Source organism: Drosophila suzukii, chromosome X, assembly GCF_043229965.1.
Source record: "Drosophila suzukii chromosome X, CBGP_Dsuzu_IsoJpt1.0, whole genome shotgun sequence".
Lineage (NCBI taxonomy): Eukaryota > Metazoa > Arthropoda > Insecta > Diptera > Drosophilidae > Drosophila > Drosophila suzukii.
This window is the reverse complement of record NC_092084.1, coordinates 5,825,934-5,847,631: the sequence shown is the minus strand read 5'-3', so window position 1 is coordinate 5,847,631 and position 21,698 is coordinate 5,825,934. Positions and strand designations below refer to the sequence as shown.

Below are 21,698 nucleotides of genomic sequence, written 5' to 3'. Positions count from 1 at the left end.
TCAACAACGAATTAAATTCTATTAATATTTTTCTCCTTGAAACTGTTTATTTTCTCTAAAACTCTAGCAACACCGATGTGTATGTGTGACGTTTTCTTTTAATTGTTGTTTGCTTGCTTCGCTTTAAATACAGTAATTACAGTGTAAAGTTGCTCTATAGGCTAAACTGGAAGGAATGATTGCGTTTAATTGTTGGACACACATAAGGTTGGAAACTTAATAAATAGGCGTTTTAAAATTAGGCTTGGAAGGGGCGCGGGTTCGATAAAATAGTCAACAATATAAATAAGGTTTAATAATTAACTAACAGATACGAGTACAAAAGGGTTTGTCAAGAGAGCAGGGATCGGGAAGTAAATCGGGTAGAGTGGTTAAAAGGAGGCTTAAATTAACAGCCAAGACCAACAAAAAACATTGCGCACTTAGGATCTACACGTACACTAAACATAATTTTGGTAGTTTGGGCTTAAACTAGTTGCTCGTTTGGTTGCCTAACATTAGTAAATACATACACACACGCTTAAACTCTATGCTACTTAATGATTATGATGTCTGGTTGTAAATCAGGAATGGGATTCCATTGAAAGAACGAATCGAAATCGAAACGAAAACGGAACTAAAAACGAATAAACGTTACGCGGAGGGGGTACTTCCAACGGGAGGGGCCGGAAATTAAAGCTTTGTATGTTTGACCGTATCCGTCCAGTAGTTTTGTATTGTCATCGCCTCCAGCGAGTTGAGAAACGAGTCGTTGTCCAGGCTGTACATCTCATCCGAGTTGTCCTGCAAAATCAAGAGGGAGAACTATTCAGTGCATAGGAAACTCAGGTGCCCAGGGCCATTGGTGAACGAATCCTTACACTCACCCGCATGGTGCTGTCGTCGATGTAGACACTCGAGTCCGGTTCGCTGAGGGCCTGCGGCTTGTTCAGATACCGTCGGCGGTACAGGACGATGCCGATGGTGCCCACTGTGCAGCAGACACCGAAGACAGTGAAGCAAATCGCCGAAATGGCACCCGCATCCAGGAAATAAGTTCGCTGAAAGAAGAAACAGTGGTTTCATTTATTATAATTACCAAAATAATTTAAATATAAGTATAGGAAATATAATTTCTTTATTATTTAAAAAAAAAAGATAAAACCTTAATTTTCCTTTTTAATATCTATAACTTTTTATATAGGTAAAGATATTTTGATTAGAAAATTATATTATATACTAACAATGTTGATAAACATAAATTAAAAAAAAATGGATATATACCAATTCTTTGATTTTGTATTGGAGAAAATGATATCTTAATCTCTTTTGACTTCTTATAATTTTTTATTTAAATAAATTTATTTTGAGTAAAAAATTATATTACTCGGGGAATAGTTGTATAACATTTAATATAAATCAGTAGATTGAAAGGTCAATAGCTTGAAAAACAGTGAGTTTCGAAATAAGATGCTTAAGCTATAATAAGTATAAGTTGTTTAAGGATTCCACCCACCTGAATGGCCAGGGCCTCGGATGAGATGTTGCCCTCGTCGCCGATGGTTCCATCGTAGAACCCGGATCCAGGCACGCCCCCCGCCACACTGGGCGCCGCGGAGGCGGACCTGGTCAGGAGGCTCTTGGTGTCGCTGGAGAAGTTGATGTAGCGATTTATGTGCTTGTACTCCGCGGATAGGACCTTGGATTTGCGCGATCTGTGCTCGCTCTCGGCCCGTCTGAGTTCATCCTCCTTGTTGGCGTTTTCCAGGGTGAATGGGGCCTTCTCGCCCTCGCCCTCGGCCGTGACCCCTGACCCCGCTCCACCAGCCGCACCCGCCAGGAGCTCGTCGGACAGCCACTCCGTATTGATCTTGGGCGTCGATGGAGTGGCCGCCGAACCAGCCACCGTGGATGTGGATGCACTGCCTCCGGATCTTGGTGTTGTTGTTGATCCTGCCACCGCCCTTGTGGTGGTGGTGCTGGTTGTCGTTGTTGTTGTGGCCGGACTGCTGCTGCTGATCGCAACAGGTTTTGTTGTGGTGGTGCTACTGCTGCTGCCATTTGTACTGAATGAAAAACATATATTTATTATAATATTATATTAAATTATATATGTACATATATTAATAGAAATTATAAAAAATACACAGATATTTTAATACATTCCAATAGATGGGCATTAAAAAAAAGTTTGAAATAATTTTAGAAATTTGGTATAAAGACTAAGCTACATTTAGAAATACCAAAATATATCTGAGAAAAGAAAAATTGTCATTGAAATAAAAAAAAAAGAATTATTTAATATAATTATACCCGTTACTCGTAGAGTAAAAGGGTATACTAGATTCGTCGGAAAGTATGTAACAGGCAGAAGGAAGCGTTTCCGACCCCATAAAGTATATATATTCTTGATCAGGATCACTAGCCGAGTCGATCTAGCCATGTCCGTCTGTCCGTCTGTCCGTCTGTCCGTCTGACCGTCTGTCTGTCCGGATGAACGCTGAGATCTCGGAAACTATGAGAGTTAGGCTATTGAGATTTGGCGTACAGATTCCTGAGCTTCTTACGCAGCGCAAGTTTGTTTCAGTAGACTGCCACGCCCACTCTAACGCCCACAAACCGCCCAAAACTGAAACTCCTACAGTTTTGATGCTAGATAGAAAATGAAATGTATTGTTCTCATCAATACCTATCGATTGACCTAAAAAAAAGTTTGCCACGCCCACTTAAACGCCCACAAACCGCGAAAACCTGTGACGCCCACAATTTGCATGCTAGATAACAAATTTTAACTGAAATGTGTTGGTGTCGTCAATACCTATCGATTGATCCAAAAACAAATTTGCCACGCCCACTCTAACGCCCATAACGCTTAAATCTGTCTACCGCCGGTAGGTGGCGCATTTTAATCTCGCTTTGCTGCTTGCATATCGCCATTTCCCTTTGAGTAACGGGTATCTGATAGTCGAGGTACTCGACTATAGCGTTGTTCCTTGTTTTTAATAATAAAAAACTAAAACCAAATAGGTAAACTCACCTAGTGCTACTGCTGAAATTCGTAAAGTTGTTCAGCTGCTCGGAGGTGAAGTCCGCCGATCGCTTGAACTCGAACTGAGCCAGCTCCTCGTTCGCGGCAGCTTCCTCGGTATCCGCATCCGCATCTTGATCAGGATCTTGATCTGCCTCTTCCTGCTCCCGATCTTCATCCTGCTCCTGCTCCTGCTCCCGATCCGGATCCGAATTCTCATCCTGCTCCTGGTCACGATCGTTGAGCGGCAGCTGCTCCTCTTGCAGCTCCATCGCCTGGTCTACCTCATCGACCTGCGCCAGTTGGTGGTCACCATTATAACTGGGGGTCACCACCGGCCGGCTGGTGGTGGGTCGGTGGGTCAGGTCCATGATGTTGCTCTGGGTGGCTGTGCCCCACGTCTGGGTCACCGTCGTCTGGTAGAGTTTGGTGGTTCGCACGGGCTGCGACTCCGCCTCCTGGCTGGGATATGTGTGGACATGGCTGGACAGCAAGTTAACTGTGGGATAATTAATAAAATCAATTAAATGAAATGAGACAAGGTTATATTATATGTGGAAATTAATGAAATCAATTAAAATTTACTTAAAATTTTAAAATACATTAAGAACGAAATTAAGTTTATATTAAAATGTTAAGGTTTATCTATGAGTACTATAAAATAAGGGCCCAAAAACGGGATATAATATAAGTAAAGCGCTTTTCAATGATCGATAAAAAATTAGTTATGGATGTATTTTAATTTTCAAAAAAATTAAAATAAGTAATATCCTTTTTTACAATCCATTTCTAATCGATAAGATCCTAAATCCACTTGGGTGTATTGCAACTACTACTTACCACTGAGGATCAGGGTTATCCAGAACCAGTGTGACCACCAGTAGAAAGTCATGATGCGTCCCGTTGTGTGATCTTGCGACAACTGCTCCCAAACGCTGGAAGAGATGGGGAGAAAGAGTGGGTGAGGATGAGTCAGTGGAACCGTGGAAACAATTGGCATTAAGTATGTGTGTTGTTAGCTTGTTTCGATGAAGTCATCGAAATCGCGTTTTCGAAATACGTTTTATATTCTGAGAAACGGGTTTAGTCGCCGGTCCCCGGAGTGGTTGCCTTTTTGGGGCATTTCTGGGTGCCCCATACTCATCCTACGGCCTACACAGAAAACAAAAAGCGGATAAACTGTAAGATCCCTTGGCAATTATAACTGTGAGCCACTTCACATCTTTTTAATAAATGTGGTTCTTGATACCTATGCCAAATCAATAATAAAAATTCAAAGTCTCTAGAGACTGGATATCATTATGAAATTTAGTATGATTTAATGTACTTTTTTTTTCTGTGTACCCACCCACCGAAGGTCGACGACTTGTGTCATAAACAAAAGAGCCTTCTTCAGTCGCATCTTCGAATGATTATTTTCAGCCGGCCCATCCCTTTTTCTTGTTTGTTAATTTCATTTCGAGTTTCTGCCCACGCAAAAAAAAAGATGTAACTGTCTTAAATGGCTCTGACTGTATGGGCCACCTCCTCGGCCCTCTCGTGCTTGCTCTTAATTGTTTTGCCGCTTTGTTCTGGCCAACTGGCAGTACAAACAAAGCCGGCAAACAACGATTGAATGGTGCCGACATTGCGATACTCAGCCAGCAAATAAATATTATAATAAACTGGCAAGCAATCCAGACATTTAGCATTTTGAAAACTTGAAGTGTTTTTATAACTCTATCAGAGACATGTGAGGGGTACATTTCATACTTTATAAATACCTTCAAATTATAAGGTAATTTATGGGATTTCCTCATTTCTTTAATGTCGAATATACCCCATACATGAATACCAGGTACTTGACAAAGCAAAAATTAGCATTCCAATTTTGGGCAAATAAATACAAATTAAGTTTTAGCTGCTGGTTTTCATGTTGTTTTTGTTTCTTTTGGGATACACAAACTTTGGCAATTCCAAGAGCCGAAAACCACAATTTGAAGCCCGGCCTAATTCGCATTTGTGCGGCACGTACATTTGCTTGTGCTAAAAACGAGAACATAGAACCGAGAACAGAGAATTTGTTAAACGTATTTTACCCATTTATTTGGGTTAATTGTCTTGTTTGAGTTGTGTTCTCTTCAACCGATAAGATACATACGTTGGAAATGGGTATATCTAGAAATGAACTGATGAAAGTTCACCTGCAGTATTACGCATACGCCACTTGGCACACAACCAGATACATAAGTAGATAGTAGTTGACATGACGGCATCAGGCGTTAAAGGTCACAAAAAGCATTTGGCCGACGGCTTTATGTTTTTTATGCTCCATGGTAATTCGACGGGGCCATAAAACAAAACAGCAATTGTTTAAAGCCCGCCGGATTTATTGTAAACAAAGCCAGGCAAATGGAGAGGTTCTGCGAACCATAACGAATGACATCCATACCAGACTGGGCTTCAGGCCCAGGCCCAGGGGAAGAATGGTATGCTATGCAAATCTCATCAGCATCGTTAAACAATTTACCCAGCAGCCGGGAAAATGCAGATGCACCGCATCTACAGGTCGGTTCAAAATATTAGTCGTCTTTAGGGCTTTAAAGTCATACCTTTTCTTATTGTTTAATAAGATTCTAAACAGTTAGCTCCTTAATCGTCCAACACAAATAGATTTCAGGTCGAATAAAAATTAAATAAATTTAAAATTGTTTCTTTTATATTTCCTTTTTGAGATAATCATTTTAAAATAATGACAGAAATCTCCACTGTTACTATTTTTGGGAGCACTGCTGTATGGACGCATTTTGGAATCGGACTCAAGGCCCTGGGCCCTGTATGCAGACCATTTCATAATACCACAAAGGCAAAGAAAACGGAGGAGAAAAACCAAATGCACTTTCATATGCCCGCAAAACTGGAGCAAGTGCCTCCACATTGCAATTAAGCCCTGCCACAAAGAAAACACCCAGGGAAATACCTATTTGCCTGGCCTCTTCATCAGATACCCTTGCAAATGGTTTTTATTTTATAGAGATTATATTTAGACTTTGTATCATGACATTCAGAGGCATTCATAACTCAATCGCTTGTTAAATTCTCATATTTAATATGGACTAACTGGACTGACTAGTGCTCTGAATAGACGCAAACTTATAATAAAACCAGTTCGATATAATAGCTCAGTCACTTAAGTTATAATCGATGGGGTTGGGCACTGTGTTATTATTTTAGAACTATGGTAAATGGTTTTATGCGGTTGGGAACATAATAAAATTTAAATATTAACCAAATATTTGTATTGGCAAGAGTTAATGGTATAATTAGTTTTTTAATTCTTGACAAAGCTCAAAGCAAAGCGAAAGTACCCTGCTGAAATAAAAAACCTCAGAGGGAGAACACAACAAAAATTAAAGAAAATAAAAACAAGGCAACCTTCAAGTGCAGGCGACAAAGGCGAAATTGAAAAGGCAAAGTGCAATAATTATATGCAGGGGGCGGGGCTCAGAGGGGCGGTGGGCGGCTCTGGAAAAGTGGGTGGGAAAGTTCACGCTCACTTTCTATTCGCGGCACGCCAAACTAAAAACTGGATTCCCGCTCAACAATTATTACTTAAGTGCCTCGATTGTTATAAATCCAAATGCGTACATTCTAATTTCAAATCAGACTCAATAATAGGAATTTAATTGAATTTAATGTTAAATATGGCATTTATAATTAGTTTGCTCGAAAAGGTAAAACAAGTTAAAAGTGTTTTGGGGCTAAGAACAATGTGTAGTTCGTAACTGAATAAAAAGAAGATGAGCCAGGTGATCTCATCCATTTTGAGTTTAAGTGCCTTCCATTGTGGATAAATAAATATATTTATTGAAATTAGCAAAATGCCGCCACAACGTCAAGTAATTGTTACTTTCGGCACAGTGGAAACCCATTTAACTGGCTGTAACCTGCCATTTTCCTAAATTTCTTTTCTTTCGGGGGCTGAGGGCTTTTCTTTGTCTTCCCCAGTCTACCCAGACCCACTTGTCTAACAAATAACTTCATTTTCGGTATGCAAATCGAAAGTGAAGGCTCCCTCACTTCGCAGAACAAAGTGAAATTTCATTTTCATGCGCCCAGCATACGACAAACAAAATGCCTCTAGATCGGGGTCACCAGCAAGTAACGTGCGTGTCACAACTGCAAAACAATTGTGGTTACCTGGATCAGATGGTTTTAGAAATGGTATTGCCTATTTCTGCATTTATAAAAAAGAAACAGCTAAAACTATAAACGTGTTATTAATCAGAAAAGTAATTAATTGTATGTTGGTATCTCAATCAAATTATTACACTTACTTTTATAATTTGAAATCGAATTAATCGAACGCGTTCAATGACCAGCTGGCTTTCTTTGATAAATGGTTTTATGTGTCTGCGATAATATCATAAGTAATGCGATATATTAATTGATTTGCTTAATTTATTTAACGCATTTTGACAGGCCTTATCTAATGTGGTTAATTAGAAAGCATTTGCTGATATGATGACTAAAAAACAATCACTCAGATTAGGGTTGGGAAAACATCGATCCATAATTTTGACTATCGATGGTGGTCTCTATCGATATTATCGATACTATCGAAAATCGTAGTAATACTTATAGAAAATAAATCTATCTAAGTGTAAACGCAATTAAATGAAAGCGGCGTCGAACCTTAACATTTAAAATACCACCATGTTGTAAAAATTGTTGAAACTATCGATGTTACGTCGATGTTTCCCAAACCGACCGTTTTACAAACCTTAATTCAGATGACAAATAATATTTTTACACTTTACAATATTTAATTTCTTGAAACACTCCATAGGCAACTCATCTAATTTGATTTCCGCCAAGAGACTTGGCCGAAAAAACCCTTTTGTTGGCATTGGTTTGGTAATATTAGAAAACGAAACTGTCTGCCAAACAATTGAAGCTGACAAGTTGTTTTTTCCTCCATTTCAATTGTTGGTAAGATGCTCGTTTTTTCTTTATCTTTTTTCGCATACTTTCTTCTTCGTTTCGAGCTGGATAAAAAGTGAAATTTGATGGCTTTCCTATACATTTAAAAGATAACTCATTTGTTTTTCATCTAGTTGAGAGCTTAAGCTAAATAAAGAAAAAAACTTTTCTTAAACAGATCTAAAATTATCTTGGTACTACAAATAAGGAACTTATAATATTAGCTTGTTACATCACAAATGTTTGTTTATTATAACATACATAGATGAAAAATGAAATATACTGCAGTATACAAGTTCTGTTTTTCTTCTACATTATAAAACCCGTCAATGGGGGACTAGTATCAATGATATATATGCTACAGTATTCCTATTTCCCCGCCGGCTATTCACAGCATGCTGCCGCGGCTCGAAGGGCTGGAGCGATTCGAGTTGCTGGCGTTGAAGTCAGGTGCCGCTAGGATGTCCGGCAAGAAGTCCCTGATGAAGCCCGACACGAAATCATTGTCCTGAGGACGCTTAGGATCCTGTGGTGTACCATCCGACTTCTGTTCCGCCATGGGATAGCCAGGCTGTTGCTGCATCGGATAGCCCGGCTGCTGCTGCATCGGATAGCCAGGCTGCTGCATCGGATAGCTAGGCTGATGTTCCATGGGATAGCCAGGTTGCTGCTGCATTGGATAGCCAGGCTGGTGCTGCATCGGATAGCCAGGCTGCTGCATCGGATAGCCAGGCTGATGTTCCATGGGATAGCCAGGTTGCTGCTGCATTGGATAGCCAGGTTGCTGCTGCATCGGATAGCCAGGCTGGTGCTGCATCGGATAGCCAGGCTGCTGCATCGGATAGCCAGGCTGCTGTTGCATCGGATAGCCAGGCTGGTGCTGCATCGGATAGCCAGGCTGGTGCTGCATCGGATAGCCAGGCTGGTGCTGCATCGGATAGCCAGGCTGCGGATGCATCGGATAGACCGGCTGTGGATGCATCGGATAACCCGGCGGCGGACGGCTAAGATCCGGTGGCATGGGCACCGCCTTCCTGGTGTCCATCATCGGTTGAGAATCGGTATTGGGATCATAGCCATATCCCGGTTGGGGTTGGTAGCCGTAGCCGTTTCCCGGCTGCAAGTAGTAACCGTCTCCCGGCTGCCAGTAGTAACCATTTACCGGGTGCGAGTAGTAATCATTTGTCGGCTGCGGGTAGTAACCATTTGCCGGCTGCGAATCGTATCCGTGTTCCGGCTGAGATTGATGAGTACTGTCCGGCGAATATGAAGACTTAACCGGATATCCCTGAATGTTGGTGGGATATTCAGGTGCCGCTGGTGATGCTGCTGCATCCCGAGCCAGTCGCTCCTTGTGCAGATCCTGGATAACGGCCATGAGGGCCTCCTCCAGCGGAATATCCTCCTGCGAGACGACCGCCTGCAGGCGAAGCTTCTGCTCCCGAGTCAGCTTAAAATTGGGCGTTATATATTCATCGAAGATGCTGCCTTTCGGTCGCGGTCGGCTGGACTCCTCGGCTAGGGGCTCCTTATTCCAAAGATCCCAAACAGCTAAGGTTTCAAAGGCCAAGTTGAGGGCCCTCAGATCCAAGGGCGGAGGTTGGAGGGGAATCGAATTCGAATCCCCTTGTGTTGTGGGCGGAGTATCAACCGGTTTAAGTTCGGGATGGAAAAAGAAACTCCAGGCGGTTTTCTGCAATGTCTCGAGGCTCGGAAAATTGGCAAGGGTTACGACCGCTTTTGGACCATTGCTCGAGGCAGATGACGATGACGATGTGGTTGTTGATGATGACAAAGAAGAGCTAAAGGATCCAAAAAGCTGCTGGTACCCAGATGAGTCCTCGTTAGCAGCTTGCTCCTGATTCAGACGAGTGTTCTGCCCATTCTTACGATCCTTACCACGGTCTTTGTTATGTGTACGCTTCGTGCGCTTAACTTGCTTTTCGGAGCCCTGCTTGCCATCATCCTCCAGGTTCTGTTCTCCCTGCTTGGCATCATTCTCCAGCTTCTGTTTCTTTTCTTTGGCATCATTCTTCCGGTTCTGTTTCTTTTGCTTGCCATCATTCTTCGTGTTCCGTTTCTTTTGCTTGGCATCATTCTCCGGGTTCTGTTCCCTTTGCTTGGCATCATCCTGCCAAAGAACCTCTTGCAGGGACTGAGCCACCTGCATCATCTGTAGCGGCTCCTCTTTCATCGGCACCAGCACCATCATATCACCGTTCTGCTGCCGTTTTCCTGTTGTGCCAGGAGTTGGAGTTTCAGGAGGAACCTTCGGCTTACCCTGCTTCTTGGGGGAAACCCAACTCGTTCCCTGATAGAACTCCATAACCGGCGGCTGCTGTATAGACCTCGGCAGCTGAAGTGCTGTGATGGGCTTTTCAAAATTCTGAGTTGGAGTGACGGGACGAACCTTCGGAAAAGTCTGCTTCTTGGGGGAAACCGGATTCGAACCCCGGTTGAACTCCATAATCGGCGGCGGCTGCTGTATATACTGCAGCGGATGAAGAATTGTCATGGGCATTTCAATATTCTGAGTTGGAGTTACGGGACGAAACTCCGGGTAAGTCTGCTTCTTGGGGGAAACCGGATTCGATCCCCGATTGAACTCCATAGTCGGCGGCTGCTGTATATACCACGACGGCTGAAGAATAGTCATAGGCATTCCAATATTCTGAATTGGAGTTACAGGACGAGCCTCCGTTTTGGTCTGCTTTTTGGGGGAAACCGGATTCGATCCCCGATTGAACTCCATAACCGGCGACTGTTGTTTGTGCCACAGCGGCTGAAGAATAGGTATAGGCCTTCCAATGTTCTGAGTTGGAGATACAGGGCGAACCTCCGTTTTGGTCTGCTTCTTGGGGGAAACCGAATTCGTTCCTCGGCTGAACTCCCTTACCGGCGGCTGCTGTATATACCTCGGCGGCTGAAGAATTATCATGGGCTTTTCAATATTCTGATTTTGTTTCTTTATCAAAAGTTTTAGTTGCGCCTGCGACATTTTTGGAAATTTTTTATTCGGCATCTTGGTTGGAATTTTATTTTCAAACGGTATTATGTGCAGTCTTGCTAAGAAGGTATACCAAAATGATTTGACTTGAGCTCAAACCAGTTGACATTTGACTCGGAAAAGGCACAGCCTACTTGATCTTGGGTTTTCGGGTTTTTGGGTGGGATTGTAAAATCCAGTGTTTGACAGCTGTTCAGGTGGATTATTGTTATTAGTGAACAGTGTTTAAAATCTTCAGTATATGTATGCATTTTAAAGCTCACAAACTACTAATACAACATTATAAAGCAGCACTTAATTTAGATAAGAACAACACTTAAATTAAGTACATTTAAGCTTAACGATTATATACTTATACACATAGATATGATAATATATAACAAATTACAGAATTCATGGCTTAGTTTAAAATTTTAAGACTAAAACTACACAAATTCTTTATGCTAGTAACATTTAAATACATGAATAAAAATAGTAGTAATAGTTTTAGATTGACTAAATAGTTTGAGGTTGAAGTTCTTCATTTCATAATTGCCAGTCTCAAAAAAAACGGTAAACGAAACTCTTTTGATCGCTTTGATTTCCCCATCATCAGTCGACCGGTCCTATCACCCCGATCTATTGTGAATATATCATCGTTTTACGCAACTTCCCTTAGATATCTCCTCCCACCCAAAAAAAAAAAATGGCCACAATGGCGAATGCCAAGATGCGATATTCATGAGCCCTGAAAGACCAAGTTGCGTTTTCAGTTCGCTCCGCTTTTCGTCTCTCGTTTTTTTCCCTATTGTTTTGATGCTTTGATGGAGGCTGCAAATGCAATTGCAACTGCCGACTGGCAACCGGATATGGTCACAAAAATCTGAAATCTCATTCCCATTCCCATCTGCGACTCTCCGCATATGATTTTCAGATTGTTTGTTTTCATTTTCATTTCCCCGTGGTACTCACAATTGTGGTTGTTGTTGGTCCTACTTTGATTTCCTCACTCCTCACGTTGATATTGGGCTTTCTTCCCTCTTGTTTCAGGTGCAACTGCAAGTGGATAAATAAAAAGGTTTAAAACGGTTTATGGACACCAAAGATTGCTTTTCAATTGAGTAGTAACCTAGGCAATTAATATTACTCCACTGAAACAATTTGGTTTTTCCCGTTTATGGTGATAAACGGTTATTTCCCGTACCGAAATGGTAATACTTCATTAGAAAATATAAGGAAACAAGTATTCTGGACTAGTTCTACAACGATTATGAATAATATTCAAAACGACTTGAAGTTCTAGGCCTACGTTGAAATGATTTGTGGAGTGAGTTGGCTTCAAGGACGACTAGATACTAGATTCCTCGGTGATCTTTGGTCTGATTTGGATGCCCCGCTGACTTGGACACACTCAGTTGCGCTCCACTGCGGATCCGGCTGGCTGATCCCACCGATCTCCGCCAGATATCGGCCCCCTTAACCCCTACCCCTTTCAAATGTAGTGTAATTTCAGCCTCCAAGTCGGTTTTGGCTAATCAAAGCAAAGACTTGCCTTGGCTTTGGCTAATTACAATTATAACCCACTGGGCTGACTCAGTCAAGAGATTATGTTTTGCTATTATTTTAAGATTTTGCGCTGCTTATGCAATGCGGGGCAATTAATTGCGATAAGAACGTGCTCGAGTGTAACGTAAACTGCTTTGGGTTGGGTTCAGAACCCCATTGAAACCAAATGACGTCGTTGCAACAGCAGGGGTTAAAATGTCATTGTGTATATATGTATTTATATTAAATAATGTATTTTAATTTAAAAAAATATACTTCAGAGATTGTCCAGTTACTTTCTGATTGATTTTTTTGGAAACAGGATATATAATATTTTTTATGTTTTTTGCAAAACCATATCATATTATTTCGTTCTTTTGTTAACGCCTCTGTATATGTTTTAAGAAGAAACAATCTTAGAATTTTAGATTTTTTATAGCTATCAACTATTGTGTTGACCAACACTGTGTTCTTCTTTTCTGAAGGGCGCACCCATATGACGCGTTCGGGTTTCTTTGGGTCTGGCTGAGAAAGTGACAAACCAATTCCGTTGACCATGTTTGGACTGGCGCTTCTTATTCCGTTCTCTGTTTTGGTTTGGACTTCTAGGTTTGTTTTCTGTTTTCCATTTCCATACGACGCGGTGGGCATGGCCAAGTGGTTTTTGGTCGGGTGGTGCTCCTCTATTGGGGTCAGCGGTTCGTTGTGGGTGCGATTAGCTGACACCGATTCCCGGTGCTTGATAAGGCGGCCAGTTGGTTTGCCCGAGAGACTGGGCCCACTCGAATTCAATAGAATTGATTCGGCTCAACTACACCAAGCTATTTGACCAGCCGCTAAAGGGGTTCGACCTAAAAAGGGAAACCCTCCAGGAATTAACCCGGTTTCCCAGCTATCTTGCCCTTAATAATTCATTCGTTAGACTGGTTTGATAAGTGAATAATACAATAATGGCTAATGGTAACCCCAACTGTATAAACAGTAACTGACCGAAATGGTTAGGTTTATTATTTTAGTTCACGTTCAATGTATACTGCCATATGTCAGTTCCTAAAGGTGTTAGTGGTGGTACTAATCTATTTAGGGTTGAACACTTTTTGGAACGTATGATTAAGCTGTATTTATTTAGCTTTTAATTGATTTGCTAAATCAATTTGCCAACTAAACAAATTAAGACATTAAAGAGCTCCTAATCTTTCAGAGATGGTTATAAATAAGCTCTTTCTCTTCACGCCTTCAAATTTTTTCCCCCGCTGTTTTCCAATTTTTCAGATTGTCATCTCTCGAATGATGATGGTCAAAGCATCGCTGCCGTCGTTCGTTCAACTCGTTTCGGATTTGCAAATCTGACTTAGAGCTGGCACGCCACATCCGAGCCACCACAAATGCACATACATATATATTTTAACCATAATGATATGGCCAATTCCGATGTTTCACATGCGTCTGGCTTCAAGCTAACTATGTGCAAATGATCGGGCGCACAAGAGCGAAGAAACTATTTGCCAAATTTTTAATAACCATAATTAAGTGCTTAGAGCCAGGCAGGAAATTGCATAATTGTGGTTTGGGCCACCATCTATCCAGCCATCCACCACCTCCGCCTCCCTTCCTCGTTATGCAAATGGCTGTCTCGTAGCCGCGTTCTATTCGCGAATAAATCACGTATATATCACGTAGAAGGTGGCAAACAAAAGGCTTTGACGTCACACAGACCCAGCCCCCAAAAACACCTCGCCCTCCCCAGAATTCTTGATTTACTGCGTTCTACGTTGGACCCTTTTCGGACGTGTTCTGATATCAAGAATATCGCTTGAATCTCAGAAAAAGCACGTAATTGCGCTAAAATATATTACAAATTACATGTTTATATTTACATACAATGGATAAATAAAACTTAATTATAAAGCAGATGTGGCTTATGGTAAAATATTAAATTTTAATACCTCTTTAAGTTAAAAGAAAAAAAATGTTAATATAAAAACATAATATTAGTATATATAATATGATTTTCAATAATAAAGATTTTTTTTATTTATAAAGAACTTTCAGTAGGCATAAATAAAATGGCTAAAACAATGGAATTTCTAAGTACATATAACTCTCGCAAATGGAATCCATATCCATTCTATGGCTAAATATTCTTTCGGGTGTAAAGTTCTCAAGGTGACTATTGTCCGCTGGGAAAACTTTCATTTTGACTAATGTTAATGACTTTCGGGGGGCTGCAAGAGGTCTTGGCATTGAAATCTGGTTATTGATGATTGCACGCGAGCCTCAAATGTGGAAAGATATATCCATAGCTACATACATAGTATCCATACATATGTAGATACAACGAAACCGAACCAAAGCGATCCGAAATCATTGCATCTCCACATGTCTACCATTCAAATGGGCTTGGGGAAAACCTTTCCACTCGCTACCGTTTCAGACAATAGGTATATGCTGTATATGGTATGTTTACCCCCGATTTCCCGCAGTGCAGCCCACTTTTACTTTCGGCTAATTGCACTACTTGGCCAGCAGGCGGCGCCACTTTCCCAAAACGGCAGCCCGAGAACCAAATTAACAACAATATAATATGGATCTCTTCGAAAAAAAAGCCATTTCCTTTTGTGTGAGAAATGTAACAGAGTTAAGGGCCAAGAAGAAAGGTTGGTCAAAGACGTTGGCAAATTGATTGGATAGAGTGACATAATGGCAATGGCTCCTTGTAATTAATTACAATTAATTGTGCTTAATCAATTTGCCATCTCATGTCTATCATGAAGTCATAATGCGTTACATGATTTTAAATATAGATAATTGGAGGAGGAAAGGCGATATAACACACAGTCCGATCATTAGAGGAGAGATACCTCAGTTCCTGTTTTTCAGCGTCTTTATACATACACCTCTTGGCGTTTCCGATGCGGATATGAAGAGGGGAATGACTGCTGCTAAAAGGGTACAGGAAATGTAGCCCAGCTCGTTGGTATTTACAGAAAAATTAGGAGTTTCCCCTTCAAGATTAACCTATCCATATACCAAATAAGATCTATAAAATCTATACATCATATCTGAACTATTAAAACTACAAATATCTCAGACAACGAGGGCAACATTCTAGTATCGATTTAATTGAAAGTATTATAAAATACATCATTTAACGCCCAAAGATGACACATATTCAAGTATTTCCGTGGTTAAAGAATTCATATAAAAGCTTGTTTTTTATCCGAAGACGGTGACTCACCAAATAAATACACAAAAAACCTTTAAGACCAGATTAAAAATGTCAGTTGAAGGTGATAATAATTCTGCAGTCCAGTCATACACAAATTGCATCATCAAGGCGAGAAAGAAAGTGACCTTTTTAATCACTGCTTAATTACAGGGCCTTTTTACTTGTGCATTTTATACTCAAGGACTTAATTCGGATCCTTGCAAAAAAGAACATACAAATCTCAGTTGAGAAAATGGGAAATGCAGAGACATTTGGCAAGAAAAGTCGCTGGAGCGACAATTCACTCGTTCCGCTTGTGACTGCATTTTAATAGGAGAAAATTTCGAGGTGTTGGATATCTCGAAATACTTTACATAACGCAAAACATTAAGAAAAAAGTACAATTTTCCATATTAATTACGATGTTATACTTTTCCCTTAACGTACTCATTTTTCTCATGTGCTCGATGTTTGGTTGAATATTCCTTAACATTCTCTTGGCTGGCCTCCAGCTATTTTATAAGGGGAAGTTTATGGCACAACACCAAAGAGACGCAAGAAAAACGACATTAAAATATCCCCCAGTGGGTCTTAACAGCTTGATTAAAGCCGGTGAAAATTGGAAATTGAAATTGAAAATCTCTTATGCAACATCCATCGAAAGCAAAAGTTAGGGAGGGCTGCAAGACCTTTTCCGCATTTATTTGCAGACCTGAAAAATGGCTTTTGTTGAACCAGAAATTAGTTAGCGGGCGGTGGGGACCATAGATTGTCATAGAAGTAGGAATGCTAAATAAAAAGAGAGGGGAGCCCTCGCTGTGCTAAACATCCGCTGCACAACGGGTCGTATGAGTAACGTCAATTGAATTGACAGTTTAACAACAAATTACACAACATCCAGGGGCTTTGCGAGGTTTGCGGGGCCCATGGGATGTACAGGGGCCAGACAATAGCTTAGAGGCCTCATTAAATGCTTAGAGTGGAAAACGTATGTGAGCTAATTATTTCAGCTGCACAGGAAGAAAAAGTTTTAAGACAAGGTATATTTTTTACACTTTTCTATAAAATATTGTTGCTTCGTAGGGCTCTTCTACTTCTATTGTAGTTGGATATTTTCATTAAATCAAATAAATATACATTTTTAGTTTAAATGACCTATATTTCCTTTCCAACTTCATTTATAAACTTAAATAAAATATATTTATCTATAATTACATAAATCTACATATGTTCTGCTAAAGTGCCAATAAAGTGCTCCAAAACCATTCAAACTGTTGAAATTGTTTCATTTATTGGCATTCGCAAAGTGAACTTTATTTCGCACTGTGCATTATTTTCCTCTCTTTATTTATTGTTGCATTTTTGCATGTGAACGGTGCTTTCGATCGGCTTTTGTAACCCAAAACGGTGCTCCACTGTATTGCCCCGGAATGCGGCGGCGGTGACATCACAGTTAAATAGTATTGACCATATAGTATAGCTCTAGTATTATATACCCACCCACTGGTTTCGCACTTGAATTGCCATCATCGATGGATCGTGGCTGTTAAATAAATTAAAGCGCGATTTGCATAAATTTGTAATCGAATCGAGGTGACAAAGCGTGTAATTTATGCGGCACAATCGATATCGGAGGGCCCTCGGTGAAGACACCCAAATCCCATTTTTGTCTACAACCACAAAAGGCGGCAAAAAGCGTAAATGAATAAAATCCAATAAAAAATGCAAAAATATATGAATGCACCAACGACAATGAAATTGTTTAACTGCAACTGCAACGGCATTTGCATCTGCATCTGCATCTAAATCTGAATCTCAAGGCACCGACGTTCCCATAATGATGTTCATAAATTTTTTGGCATCCGAAAGACGAGTCATTTGCGATCGGCTCCGTCATCGTTGGTCGAAAACTAGAAAAAAGTCGTCATTGACATTGTCTTCCCACAAAAAGGGTCGAAAGCAATTTGGCCAAAAGGGCCAAGCTGTGGTACATACATACATCTTGGCCATCCGCTATACCAAAACAGTTACCTTTAAGTTCTATTATAATTTATGAAATAAGGGTTATCTAATTATTTAGTTCTCAGTGGACACTTTGTATTCCCTTTATGGTAATTAATTTGATCCTATGAGTTTTATTATTATTTTAGTATATTATATCCGATAATGGGCAATATTACGTATTGATTCCGGGCCATTTGGCACGTGAATTTGAATGATGTTATTGCTGACACAATTTCCGAATTGGCTAAACATTTGTTCATGCTCCATTCAGCCTATTGTGCGTTCAATAAACTAAACTATCACCATTGTGGCTGCATTTGCAATCCGTTGAATATTTAAGTTGTTTACATTATTTCTCTTCATTTTTCCACTTTGATGCGATGAGATATGTTTTGTTGCGTGGAAGTCGACCATTGTGCGGCGGTATTTTTGGGTCATCGGGTGAACAGGCGACCTTGGATCGATCCTAGAGAACCGGGAAGGTCAAAAGGCCCACGATCTTCAAGAAGATGCCAAGTTCAAAGTCGAGCCAACAAGGAAGTGTGAAATTAACCAGCGTTCAAATAAACCACTAGGCAAACAATACAAAAAAAAAACTCAGGCCCAAGAGAGGTAAATATGGGGCGCAGCTGTTGAAGACTTGAAATTCGAGACTCAAAGTGAAGCTTCCATCCTCGCCGCCGGCAATTCACTTGCCTCATTGATCACTCAATGTTTAATCATCGTTATGTTCGTTGTTTCTGGTCAATTATTTCAGTTAACTAAATTCCCTCCGATCTGGCATTGGCCCAAATTTGAATATGATTTTTCAGGGCCTAGAACCAAGGGGTAAGACATCTGGCAAAAAAGGGCGAAAACCAGGTTCCATGATTTCAAATACCAAAATAGAGGCGTGACCATATAACGCACTCTGTCCCGCCTTGAATATTTAATTTAAATTAGTTTTGTAAAAAACGATTATGGCCGCCGCTCAGTTAACGTACATATGAGGAAGTTGCAGCCACTGGCACGCTTCCCCCAACCATAAAAGTTAATACTCCCCACTGTGTTTCACCCCTTTCTCTTCCGCTCTTTCCCAGGCCCCCACCGTAACAAAGAAAATGCTATTAAGAACGCTTCGTTTCAGCTTTAAAACTAAAAGATACCCCTTGATATTTAATTCTTTAAAATTGCCTATAAAGCCTCAAATATGTAAGCTCTTAATACATTGTTGTTAAAGATTAAGCAGTCAGGAAACACTTAAAATAAAGATAATGTGGCACGCTAAAATGTGTTCATGTTGATGAAGGTGATCCTGAATCAAGCGATTTCGAAAATGTATGAATCCTTACACAAACGCAAACTTGCATACCAAATTTCATATCTCTAGCTCTAACAGATCCTGAGATATTAAGGGGTTATACTTTTGTATAATAACACACTCTCTTCTTCTGGCCAATACACCTCTGCTCTCGCGTTTACAGGTAATCAACTCAGCCACAGTAGCTGTGGCCGTAAGATCCGCAGCTGATTCAGAGTCTGTTGATTCTACTTACTTAACGTATGGCCTCTATGCCCGGCCAGTCATAAACTGGTTTAACGACTTAAAGTTCTGTAGACAAGCGGGGTGAAATAGAGGCTTTGGGCGGTGTGGCAAGAGAGGGGCATAGATATAGGCAGGTAGGCACTAGAGTCCAGCGAAACAACAAAAATGTTAATCAGCCAATTGAGGCTGCACTTGGACTTGACAGCCAGAGCCGAACTGCACTTGATATATAAATGTGAAAAAGGCAACAATATTGTATGCCGACGTGAGTCATCCGTCCTATAGGAATCCTCCTTCGATTAGATAAAGCCAGAACTGATAAAAATACAAAATACTATTTATAAATGTAGGTACGTATGTACGTATGTTCAAGTAGACAAAAAGAAAGAGGCAACAAAAGACAAAGGGGGAATCAGAATCAGTGCATGGCAGCTGGCAAAGTGTAAATGATTTAATATACAGCCAGCAATTGCCAATCCAGTTAAGAAAGGCATTAAAAAGTATGAAAACAGTAAGCTGCTCGCTAACTGTAAAGAAAATAATACCAAACGGCGAGCGGGGAGATAAAATCGCCATTACTATTAATATGGGGTCTTGCGATTACTGTTTCGAGGCTTTTTCTATGGGGTTAACTCGCTTTATCATAGATCACTTAACACCAAAGTGCAGCCAACTACAGTTGGCTATCCAGCGGTTAAAAGATAGTATGATATTGGGTGATCAATGAAAAGAAAAAAGAAGTATAGCAAACCTTTATTTTTGGGTACTAAAATATTATTGTTAATTTTAATTAATAATGGGTATAACACCCATTTTTTGTCCCATTTAAGGGCTAGCAAGTGTAAACAGTAGTGCTATTAGTCATACTGGGGATTTCGTTGAAATGTGAAAAGGCATCGAAGGAATTCGGACATTTCCGGAACACGAGATTACAGATTCGAGTAAATGAACTTCATTTCAGGTCTATTTTGTAATCAATTTTATTTATTTACTAAATCCTCCAATAATATCAAAAAGGTTACAAAAGCGACAGTATACGGAATGTAAATGTACAATTATTGAGGATTTTTAAATCGTTTCTTTCATAAGCTGGTAGTCCTTATGAGTTATTAGTTAAACATGAGAAAATAACTCTAAATAGTTATTGAAGTTATACAAATTTTACAGGATATGTTAACCAAACATGTTTGTTAAAATTAAGAAATAACTTACTAATTACTAAGTTACTAATTAAAACCGAATCTGATCAGAGGTAATCAATTTAGGATTAGTAGTTATGAGGAAAATTCAAAAAATCGAATACAATTAGGTACCTAAAAACGGCTATTAACTTGGCCACTTGAAACAGGAAATGTTTGTAAAACGAACGGTTAATACAGGTGCAATTTACAGGGGGGTAATCGCCTAATTACCGTTAGCCGTGCCTCACTGTATTTTCGTTTGTTTTGGGCTTCTAATTGGCAATTGGCAACTCGGGCTTTTGGCTTTTTGGCCATGCTCGACTAACTAAGTGAGCCTCGTTTAACGGTCTTTTATTTACTTAGTTATTGCAGCTGCTCACTGAGAGAAAAGGCAATTGTTTAACTGTTTGCCAAAGAGCCCACACATATGCACAAGCACTCACACGGATACAAAAGGACCTGCAGCGTTTGTTTGTTGTCGACTTTTGCTTTATTTTATTGATTTTTAGCCAAGAAAAGAGACAGGTTCAAAACACACACACACACACACACAAGCACAAAGCACACCCACACGCAGGAAAACACACCCTTGCTGTGTATGTGTATCCCTGAACTACCAAAAAAAAAACAAATAGAAACAAAATAAATCCAGCTAGCTAACTAAAGAATGTAAGTAAGTTTTAAACAAACCTTTTAGAATTTAGTTATACATTTGGTTTCCAAACAAATTGCATGTGATAAACGTAATATTTCTTTTTGTTTATTAAGGCGCGCGTCGCACGTTGTTACCAAAGGCAACAACAACACCAGAAGAACGACAACAAAGTTAGCCGCACGCCAAACACACACAACACAAACACGTTAAAAAAAAGAAGAGCGCGCACGAGAAACCCGCTTTTCGAGTCGAAATTCACGAACGTTATGTTTAACCGTCGGCGGGCCGTTCAAATATGTCAGAAAAATGCCCCCAACAAAGTAAGGGGCTCACAAAAAATATACCAAAAAAATACCACTTGGAAATATCTATCCGGGACTCGAACCAGCAAATATAGGTTTTACGTTTTTTCGTTTTTAAATCGTAGTTGCTTTAGAGCAGGTTAAAAATTAGTTGCTTTTTATTAATTAATTAGTTAATTACATTTTGTAATACATAAGAACACAGAAAATGAATTTTGTAACTGACCGTTACTGCAGTGATATTTTCTGGTATTTACTTACTGGTTGCTTGGTATTTCCATTGTCCGCAGGGCGGTCGCACTGTTGTGCACATTTTTTTGTTT

General features: G+C 40.1%; 1 protein-coding gene across 6 annotated transcripts; it reads right to left on the bottom strand.

Moving 5' to 3' along the window:
* Window positions 1–84: 84 nt before the first annotated feature.
* On the bottom strand, window positions 85–21,374 carry LOC108016945 (uncharacterized). 6 transcript variants are annotated; one of them, XM_036820541.3, is made up of 7 exons: window positions 21,109–21,353; window positions 11,928–12,011; window positions 3,848–3,942; window positions 3,017–3,506; window positions 1,496–2,045; window positions 867–1,040; window positions 85–804 (listed from the first exon to the last, which is right to left on the bottom strand). In XM_036820541.3, exons 3-7 carry the CDS (start codon window positions 3,897–3,899, stop codon window positions 673–675), a joined length of 1,398 nt encoding a protein of 465 aa, XP_036676436.2. In that variant the 5' UTR covers window positions 3,900–3,942; window positions 11,928–12,011; window positions 21,109–21,353; the 3' UTR covers window positions 85–672. The 6 variants fall into 6 exon arrangements, with proteins under 6 accessions (XP_036676436.2, XP_036676438.2, XP_036676437.2 ...); XM_036820543.3 differs by having other exon boundaries at window positions 85–783; XM_036820542.3 differs by having other exon boundaries at window positions 85–783; window positions 861–1,040; window positions 21,109–21,352.
* Window positions 21,375–21,698: the final 324 nt, after the last annotated feature.